The sequence below is a fragment of the Mus caroli genome, chromosome 5, assembly GCF_900094665.2.
Source record: "Mus caroli chromosome 5, CAROLI_EIJ_v1.1, whole genome shotgun sequence".
NCBI classification, from domain to species: domain Eukaryota; kingdom Metazoa; phylum Chordata; class Mammalia; order Rodentia; family Muridae; genus Mus; species Mus caroli.
In genome coordinates, this window is record NC_034574.1 from 103,697,963 (window position 1) to 103,708,580 (window position 10,618).

At 51.1% G+C, this 10,618-nt stretch overlaps 1 protein-coding gene across 3 annotated transcripts; it reads right to left on the reverse strand.

The window, feature by feature from the left end:
- Nucleotides 1-1,135: 1,135 nt before the first annotated feature.
- Pus1 (pseudouridine synthase 1) lies at nt 1,136-8,129 on the reverse strand. Of its 3 annotated transcripts, none has more exons than XM_021163633.1 (6): nt 8,097-8,129; nt 7,227-7,437; nt 5,179-5,316; nt 3,042-3,144; nt 2,027-2,718; nt 1,136-1,450 (listed from the first exon to the last, which is right to left on the reverse strand). In XM_021163633.1, the coding sequence occupies exons 2-6, from the start codon at nt 7,425-7,427 to the stop codon at nt 1,403-1,405; spliced, it is 1,182 nt and encodes a 393-aa protein (XP_021019292.1). In that variant the 5' UTR covers nt 7,428-7,437; nt 8,097-8,129; the 3' UTR covers nt 1,136-1,402. The 3 variants fall into 3 exon arrangements, with proteins under 3 accessions (XP_021019292.1, XP_021019291.1, XP_021019290.1); XM_021163632.1 differs by having other exon boundaries at nt 8,071-8,120; XM_021163631.1 differs by having other exon boundaries at nt 7,749-8,105.
- Between the last annotated feature and the right edge of the window lie 2,489 nt (nt 8,130-10,618).

The window sequence follows — 10,618 nt, forward strand, 5'->3', positions numbered from 1 at the left end:
AGGTGCCCAGACTCGTGTCTCTAGCTGCATATGTATTTTCATTCTGTTATATTGCCAAGAGAGAAAATTAGTTCAAACTGTTTTCTTTCTGGTTCGTTTTGCAAAAAAAAAAAAAAAAAAAAACAAACAGAATGAGGTTCCTAGCACCCACATTAGGGAGCTTACATGTACACACATCCACACACATACTTTTTTAAAAAAGATTTTATTTGTTTAATTGGGAGTGTGCACGTGTGTCTTAAGTGTGGGATATGCAACGAGTGTCCTCAGAGGCCAGGAGAGAGGGCTGAATCCTCTAGAGTTAGAATTATAGGTGGGTATAAGCTGCACAGCATGGGTGTTGAGAACTGAACTTGGGCCCTCTGTAAGACCAGCAGGCACTTGTAACTGCTAAGCTATCCCACTAACCCCCAAAATCAATTGTCTATAAATGTCTTGCCTGCCTGAATGCAGCCTGTTGGGTCATCTGGAGCTGGAGTTACAGATTGTTCCGAGCCACCATATTGCTGCTGGAAGGCAAACCCGACTCCTCTGACCCCTCCCTGCCTCACGGAGCTGTTACTCCTCTAAAACTGCCTGCTCGCCATTCCGAACAAACCGAAAATGCAGGTCATGGGATGAAGCCATCTGTGTAGGTCTAACGGCCCCATAGCACTGACTGTGCTAGAGATCTGAGAATGCCTTCACCCATAAAAGGCGAGAGAGGTCTGGGAGGAGTACACTGTAGACTGAAGGGGCATTCCAAGCCTAGTGCTGAGTAAGTGGCCGTGGGTGTCCAGGGATGAGGGAGATGTGGGAGCACGTAAGAAAGGAGACCCAGAAGGAAGGGAAGAATACCAGGGCATGAAGGTAGGGGCTGCTGAAGCACGGTCCCCCTTGAGGCCTCCCCAAGAACAGGCAGCATGAAATCACCAGTGTAGCCACTTCAGAGAAAACGGGGATGGTCTCAAAGGATAGGTCCGGACGGAAGGAAAAGAGTATCAGCAGCAGCCGGGAGCAGACCGCTAGTGGCTACACCTACTGCCTGCCCAGCCAACCACACCCTGTGCTGACCTTCTGTGCCTACCCCTCAGCTATCCCCAACACAGCAGTGTTGCACTCATCTCACGGCCAGAAAAGGAAAATAGGCAAAGAATAATTCACTAAGCAAAACATATTTAATAGGAAAAAAAAAATCACTTCTTTTTTTAAAAAGTGCCCTTTCATGCTAAGGTGTATACACACGATGCATGGGCTAAAGTCGGCAGCTGATTCCTGGGATGAGAATTTAATATCCTGAGGTTATGAAGCCAGGCTACATCCACAAGCTGGCCCCTGAATTCTTGGCTCCCCCCATCCTGGGTGACAGGCAGGTGCAGAGATTCCAGCCTCAGCACACACAGCAGTGGCAGGATCTACAGTTTCAGTCAGTGTCTCCATCCCCTTCACTGCCCTCCAGGGAACTGGGGACCTGTAGGAAAGGGGAACAGGAAAAGGACCATGAGACCCAACCTGGAAGCACTCCCATGTGTGGGCCTAGGGAAAAATGATGGAATCCTGGGTATAGTGCCAAGTGCTTGTTGCTGAGCAAAAGCACTGGCGGGGCAGTGGTGGTGCACGCCTTTAATCCCAGCACTTGGGAGGCAGAGGATTTCTGAGTTCGAAGCCAGCCTGGTCTACAAAGTGAGTTCCAGGACAGTCAGGGCTACACAGAGAAAGCCTGTTTTGGGGGAAAAAAAAGTACTCTACTAGAGGAATAGAAACAGACTGAATGAAGCTGACCAAGCAGGCCCAAGCAGCCTACGCCTTTAGAGGTAACCAGATACACTGCTTAGCAGCTGGAAGCCCCATGCCAGCCCATGAGTAAACCTTGCATAGGGGTGGGGCAGGAGCAGGAGGTAGCCCACCCCTCCAGGGACTGTGCGACTTTGGGGACTCTCTGCGACTCAGCTCCTTACCTACCACTCAGCTCCTTACCTACCACTCAGCCTACCCAGCTAACGCACATATGCACACCACAAACACTCGAGACCAAACACCTTCCTACCTTGGCACCTGTGTCAGCCGCTCCAAGTGCAGTGCCACTGAAGTTGTGGATCGGCAAAGTGTTGAGCCACTGGGCCATGGACCGCTCATCCCGCTCAGTGCTGACAATGGTAGGGTAGATGTACTGCTCCTTGAAAGCAGTCACCTTCCCTTCCTCCTGCGTCCAGTCCAGGGGCTCATGCAGCCCGTCACCGCCAAAGCGTTGATTGTACTTCTCAAAGTGAACCCTCTCCAGGACTAAGCCAAGCCCCGGTGCCTTGGGCACATCCACCTTCTCCTCGCCCCAGCTGCGCTCCAGGACACTCTCAGGGGCATAACCCTTCACAATGGCTACCACCAGGCCAACCATCTTCCGGATCTGGTGCATCATGAAGCTCTGGCCCTTCACTTTGATCACAGCAAACTCCAGGCCCTCACGTACGAAGGGCTCCTCGCAGTACATCTCCAGAATGTAGCGGCGCGCACTGGGCTCTCTTGGGCCCTTCTGCGAGGTGAAGTTATGGAAGTTATGGGTGCCTTTGTAGCAGGCCAGAAGGCGGTTGACCTGCTGCAGGGTCTCTGCACTCAGGCGATAGCTCTCGTCCTGTACATCCCGGTCCTTGTGAGCAAAGGCAAAGGTGGGCAGCATGTAGCAGTAGGTCCTGGCGTCGCACTTGTTCTTGGAGTTGAACCCGCCTGTGACCCTCTTCAATCCTGTGGGACAGGATGTAGAAAACCCAGGTGAGCAGAAACACCTCGAAGGTGGGACATCCTGACACTGTGGTTCTGGTGCCACTTGCCCTGACAGGCACCCAACCCGATTCCAAACGCATGCTCATAACCACTGCTGATGAGAAAAGTCCCCGCATACTATTAGAGCAGTACAGCCAAAGGCCATGGAACTTCTCTCTCAGCTAGCCAGTCCTGAGGGAGCAACAGTGAACCTTCACAGCACCCCTCTGAGAACCTGCTTGGCCAGAGCAAGCACAGCCTCTGTCCATATGAGACCACTCAGGTGGTCACACAGGGAAGCTCACCCAGAATCCGAATGTGGGATGGAAGGTGGCTGTTGATCTTGTCCAGAATGTCATCAATCAGCCACACCTTTAGGGATACCACCTGCCCAGCTGCAGACACACCCTGCAAAGAAAACAGCAGAGAGGATGGGTAAGTTAGGGGCCTCATCCTCCAACACAACCCTCACACCCTGGCCCTAAAGTGGAAGAGGGGGTGCTTTGGGGAATGGGTCTCCATATGTGACCCTAGCTAGCCTGGAACTCACTCACGTACACCAAAGTAACCTCTAACTTGCAACCATCTTGGCACAATCCCTCCTCCCCTGCTGGATGACAGTGTTCCACTTCTTGTTTGTTGTAAGATGGAGTCCAGTTATATATTGAAGGTTAGCCTTGAACTCTGTAGCCCAGGCTATCTTCAAACTTGGAGTTCTCCCAAGTTCTGGGACACTTGCCTCATCATGCCTAGCTGTGTTATGGAATATCTGTTATCACCCTGATAACAGCAGGCTCCTTCAGAGGTGAATCCAATCATAAATCCTACCAACAAGGGCCCAGCCATATGGTTCTATATGTCCCAGGCCTGGGAATGTGATATATCTGCTCAAGATGTAACCCCAAGATGTAACCATCATCAACTAGAAATTGAGTCCAGGATGAATACCCACGTCAATCAGAGACAGTGGGACTTGTTTGTGTGATCTGAAGTACAAAAGCTAGGCCATCAGTCACAAGCCATGTGGCAATATGCCTGTCATGTAAGTACACAACACTGTCAAAGACTTCTCACCTGGGCAGGAGAGATGGCCAAGTATGTGTTAACACTGCCCCACAAGCCTGTGGATCCTTGAAACCCATGGAGGACTGACAGCCTCTCTCAGACACACTCATACTCTCACACAATAAGGAAGATGGCGATGAAATTATTAAAGTTGTAATTTTAAAAAGGCCTAGTGCCCACACAGAATGAAGACAGTTCCCACTGGTAGGTGCTCATACTGACTTGAGTGTTGCAGTGAACACACCTTGGCTGTGTAGATAAATGATAGACTGTTAGGATTAGCCTTACCTAGCAGAAGAGGAAGCCAGTGTAAGGCAAAAGCAGGCAGAGGTCCTCAAAGGCTACGGGGACAGACAGAAGAAATGCCAGAGGCTGGGGACGCCAGTACAAACCGCTGCACTATAGGCTACTGTTCATTGTGTTCTTTTTCTTTTCTTTCTTTTTTTTTTTTAAAGTTTTATTTATTATGTATACAGCAGGCCAGAAGAGGACACCAGATCTGATTATAGGTGGTTGTGAGCCACACCATGTGGTTGCTGGGAATTGAACTCAGGAACCTCTGAAAGAGCAGCCAGTGCTCTTAACCTCTGAGACATCTCTCCAGCCCTTAGGCTGTTTCTCTGGGACCTAGAACTCCCATCACTGTGAGACCTGCCTTGTGTTAGAACCAAAACAGCCCTCCGTGATCTCTGCCCAGAACCTGTGGCATTCCAGATGAGCGTGTAGCCCTGGCTGTCCTGGAACTCACTCTGTAGACCAGGCTGGCCTCAAACTCCTCAATCCACCTGCCTCTGCCTCCAGAGTGCTGGGATTAAAGGCTTGCACCACCACCACCCGCAAGTCATCTCTCTCTCTCTCTCTCTCTCTCTCTCTCTCTCTCTCACTAATGTATATTCTCTATATGCATAATTACATCACAGGTACCCAAAAATGCCAGAGGTATTGGATCTCATGGAGATGGAGTTACGGGAAGTGTAAGCTGCAGGATGTGGGTGTTAATAACTGAACTCTAAGTAATTGTTTTTAACTGCCAAATCCTCTCTCCAACCCAATAAATCATCTCTCTCTCTTTTCAGAACTATCCAAGGAAAGCAAAGGCCAGTGAAGACAGGGTCCTGTGCGGCCCACTCCTGGCCCTCCGTACAACAAAACAATACGCCCCTTCCCTCGAATACTGGAATGACAGACAAGTGCCACCAACTCAGCCAACCTAAGCTCTTTTTTTTTTCCCTAAGTAAAACAGAATACACACCATGTCACTACTATCAAAATTGCTATCATGATTCAACAGTCATGACCCGCTGGCTAGGATCCCTTCTGACAGGTGGACCCTGAGACCATGGGACAGTGGAAGCCGCAGGCAAGTAGGACACATACCTTGTCTGTGCGAGCACACCGCTGGAAAGACATCTTCCTCATATCTGTGCCATGGTTTTCAGGGATACAACCTGCCTGGACTAATGCCGATACCAAGTCATCTTCGATGGTCCTGAACTGGGAGGACCCCAGATTCCTCTAAAGAAAAAAGGGGATAACCTGTTTTCATGAGCTCTCAGGACAGATGCACTCCAGAAAGCCGACCATCACTTCTGCAACCAGCTCCAGCGCTGTGCCTCTCAGCCTTCCCTAACCATATGTTTATGGTGTCCTTGACCCCGTGAGGTCAGACACGTCAGCATCCCACCAATCCTCACAATAGAGACTAGGTCCAAGACTGTCAGGGAAAAACCTTCCCACGTGGATAGCAGGGCATGCGAACACTTCAACCACGCTCCCTGGCTGAGACAGTCTTTTCATAGCCTGCTCTACCCATTGTGGCCCGTTGCCATAGACGAAGTCAGGAACACTTCCCAAGCAACATAAAAAGACCGTAACAAAAAGTGACTACAAGCCTCACTCAGCAATGTGAGACGGGCATCTCTGCCATACCAAGTGGGTAAACAGAGATAAACAGGATATTTACTGAGAAAAGACAGCCTTAAAAAAACCTTGCACTGTCAGAACCACTCCCCAAAAGCAGACCAGTCATCCCAGAAGCAGTGCAGTCTGTGCTTCCTCAGGAACATCACAGCCTAGGCCATGTGAAAAGCACCGTCCAGCCCAAAGGCACCTTGAGTTTCACTGCTGAAGCCTATGTGTTTCTCACTGGAGAGGGACAAAGCCTGACTGTACCCAGACTATCCTTGAACTTGGCAATCCTCCTGCATCAACTTCCCGGATGCCAGGAAGACAGGCTATGCAGCACCATCCCAGTCGGGCTACATGAAACCTCTGTCATTCATTCTCAAAGTCATCATCATGTCTGGTCAGACTCCGTTCCGGAGCCACTGTTCTGGTTGGACACCTCACAGCAACGAACTCCACCCTCTGGCTCAAGATCAAGGTTTTAAAAAGTGGGGAAAGTGACCAGAGAGACGGCTCAGCAGTTAAGAGCACTTCTAGAGGAGTGGGCTTGATTCTCAGCACCCAGATGGCAGCTCACAAGTGCCTGTCACTCCAGCCCCAGGGGATGGTACACCCTCTCCTGGCCTGTGAGCAGAACATGCACACAGTACACAGACAAGCAGGCAGGCAAACCACCCATATACACCGAAGAAATTAAAGGTTCAAATTTGTCTGAGAGAAAATTACAAATTCAAACAATGGAGTTGAAGGGGTTTGCAACCCCATGGGAAGAACAACAATATTAGCCAACCAGACTTCCGAGAGCTCCCAGGGACTAAGCCATCAACCAAGGAGTACACACGTCTCCAGCTGCATATGTAGCAGAGGATGGCCTTGTCAGACATTAATGAGAAGAAAGGTCCTCGGTCCTATGAAGGCTAGATAGATGCTCCAGTCCAGTGGAGGGGAATCGAGGGCAGGTGGGAGTGGGTGGATGGGTGGAGGAACACCCTCATAGAAGCAGGGGGGATGGGATAGGGGTTTCCGGGATCAGGGAAAACAAGGAAAGGGGATAACATTTGAAATAGAAATAAAATATCCAATTTTTTTTAAAAAAAGGAAATGTCAACAGCAGAGATGACAAGAATGAACAAGATTCTACCCACACTGGGCGTGGGGAGGATGCTTTCATAAGAGAGAGAGCCTAGCATGCCCCTGGCCCCTCAGGATGCTGGACAGGTAGCACCTGGCAGCAATCTGGTCCCCACATTCAGTAAGCCTGCCCATGTCACACAGTTCCCCAGGTACTGTGCAGGCAGCACCCTGACAATGAAGACTCACTGCTCCCAAGGTCACATGTGAATCAGCTCCCATAGTGGAAGAAAACCACCCAAGCCTCTTATGGAGGATTCTGCGGGGTTTTTTTTTGTTTTGTTTGTTTTTGTTTTATTACTGTTTCCTGGGATGGGCCTGGCTCTGAGTAGCATCAGGGAACCAAGGGCTGCCTCAGGTAGGGGCTGTCTAGCCGCAGCCCTCCTCACCTGCATGCCGTGGTAGCCCTTGCCCGAGTAGGCCATGAGCAGCACAATTTTTCGCTTTGGCAGCTTGCGTGGGGGCTCTTCATCCTCACCGCCCTTGACCCTCTTGGCAGGATGCTCCGTCTCCTCCCAGACCCAGCCACCTCGGCCCTTCCTGTCCGGTTGGTGTGAGGCCAGCGCTGGTGGCACCTTGTTTCCAGCCATAGGCGGCAGGCTGAGAAAAACAGGCATGAGTGACCAAGGTGGTAAAAGACCAGAACCCAGCTCTGCCTGCCTCCGCGGTCTCTGAAAGACCTTGCCCAAAGACAAACCAACCAGCCCGGTTCACCAAAGACAAGAGTGACTGAGGTTGGACAACAGCGGCAACTCGGGAGGAGTTTGAGCTGGACACACAGGCAGGCAGTGCTCTGGCGGGGCAGTACAAGGCAGCGATGGAAACAAGACACAGGTAAGCAAGGAGAAGCAGACAGCTCAGGACAGTCTTGGGTTTTCGGTACAGAGGCAGGCGGTCGCGGAAGTCTTTACCCGGGCACCCGCGGGCCTGGGCGCGCAGTCCACCGTCCCCAGGCTCTCAGCAGTGCGGCCCACAGGCGGGGGAAGCCCATGCGATGCGGGGTGGCGGGCGCCGACCCCGAACCTCAGCGATCCCCTCCGAACTCTGCAGCCCCGAATTCCCTGCCCCGTCTTCCAGATTTCTTGGCTCTGACCCTGCGGCGCCCCAGATCCTAGGCTGACCTGTGACCCCCGTAGCCCCTGCCCATCCCCATCCAACAACACCACCCCGTCCTTAGAGATCGCGCAGCCGGCGCGCTCGAGGAGGGAGGAAAGTCCCGCCGGACCCACTCACGGCGCCGCGGAACCCCCGAAGCTGACCACGTGCACGAAGGCGGAAGCGGGCAAGCGTTGGAAGGCGGCCGAAGGCGGACAAAAGTCTTTCTGGGACGCGCCTAGCGGGGTGGACCCAATGGGTGGGGCTTCCCACCAGGATCCAAGCCAGTCTAGATGCGGTTCTCCAGAGAAGGGAAAAGCTCTACATCGGCGCGGCTTGAAAAGTGAAACCACCTCATTAAAATGTGCAGGTTAGGAATGCACCAGGGAACCACTCAGCAGGTAATAACTGCAGATGCCCAGATAGCCCCAGCACCGACTCAGTGCTACTGAGCAGGCCCTTGCCTGGCCCATGGCACCAACCCTGGCATTGGGAGGTCACTGATGCTCTCTCAGTTACACCACTGGCTTTGTGGTGTGTGGACCATCAAGTTTCCCAGCATTTGTTATTTCCAGAAGCTGCTCCAATTTCCGGACGCTGATGTGTTTAATGACATAAAACGGTCTCACTATGTAGCCCTGACCCGCCTGGAAATCTCTCTCATATATATACTCCCAGATGGTGGAATTAAAGGTGTGTACCACCATACACAGCTCCTGTCCTCCAACTTTTGGCAACCTTCCTGCCTCAGCCTCCCAAGAGCTGGGATTACAAATGTGAGTCACCACATCTGACTTCACACATTACTGGGTTTTTTTTTGTTGTTGTTGTTGTTTGTTTTTGTTTTTTTTTTTATTATATGTAAGTACACTGTAGCTGTCTTCAGACACTCCAGAAGAGGGCGCCAGATCTTGTTGCGGATGGTTGTGAGCCACCATGTGGTTGCTGGGATTTGAACTCTGGACCTTCGGAAGAGCAGTTGGGTGCTCTTACCCACTGAGCCATCTCACCAACCCACACATTACTCTTATTTTTCTAATTTTGCCAAAGAATGATGCACAGACAACATGAAACCTGGGCAAGCAGCTATGGGTTCCCAGTTCCTTCTCTGTTACTTCATTCCCCCCATTTTCAGGCTGTCTGATTCACCCTGAGCATTCTCACCGTTGAGAATGTATGTACCTCTGTCACTCTTCCAGAGATGAGGAGTTTTGTCAATCCCTGCTTCCATCCTTGCAGCCGCCCGTCCTTCCAACACCCATCTGGCTGACTCGGGATACTTCCCTGCTCAGACTCTTGGCTTCATTAGGTTTAAAGCCACACACGGAGACTTGGGGGACTGGGCTGGACACCTCTGAGGACCATGACTCAAGGTGACCACAGCTTGAAATGGGATAGGGAGTCCCATGTGTATGCAGGGGGGAAAACATAATCCAAGGGAACCAGGGACCAGTGCAAAGGCCCTGGGGCAGCAGTGTGCCACAGTGTGGCCAACCTAGCTCAGAACCTGCTCCTTCCTATAGGTAGAGTAATAGGGGCCAGCACTGACACTTCTGGAGTCTACAGTTAGGGGAACCACAGGGATGTCTGGTAACAGAAAGTAGTAGAAACAAAACCAGGAATCAGTAGCCTTATGGGTCTTGATGTGATCCCTATTCAATTGGGATCCCACTGGGCGTTGGGAGGCAAAGCCTCACAAAGGGACCTGGGGAAGAAGGGCTAACAGGAAGAAGGAACTGCCTGTGCTGAAGACTTCCAGATAGTTCACTCCGCCCTGGTTCTGCACGTACTGGGGAAGGGCCCCCACGGAAAGTCCTTCCACCCCAGTATCTCTTCCTCCACCTTGCTACAGAAAGCCTTGATGTGTCTGTCTGCTGTCTAGGTGTGGCCTCTCCCTTTGATATGAGCGTGTCATGGAAGCAACCACACAGGTCCCTAGATGTGGGAGGCATGAATGTCTTTGTGCTCACAGATAACACTAGCAGAATCCAGAAAGTCAAACATGCATGGTTATTCCTTCAAGGGAAGGAAATGCAAACCCTGTTTTCTGCCCAAAAGGTTGAGTCACCTTTGTGCTGTAAAAGTGCTACAGACATTTCTGGCACTGCACCTTTCTCCAGACCCCTGTCATAAATTTGTTTTTCTCCATCGATCTATAGAACCTATCAGTATAGACTTTACAGAGTTCCAATGTAGTCATGTCCTATCTGTATTCAGCTCCCTTTGTTGCTCAAGGAGCTTTGTTGTACATGTGGATTTGAGTCAATTACCACCAGAATTATTTTCACCAAACTGTGTCATGCTTGTACATGCCTAAAAGAAACCACGTGGTGTCAGACTCCAGAAGTTCGAACCAACAATGACTACTGAGTTCTGTAGAACTGAACTGCCTCCTTGCCTCACAGATAGTCACTGTGATCACTGTTCAGGTTACAGGGAACCTTGTACTTCAACCAGTCAGCCAGGTCCACTCCAGGACTCCACTATGCATCCACCCCAGCACAGTCATATGAACACAGATGTTCAATATTTTCTGAAGAGGGGGCTGGTGAGATGGCTCAGTGGGTAAGAGCACCCGACTGCTCTTCCAAAGGTCCAGAGTTCAATTCCCAGCAACCACATGGTGGCTCACAACCATCCGCAACGAGATCTGGCGCCCTCTTCTGGAGTGTCTGAAGACAGCTAC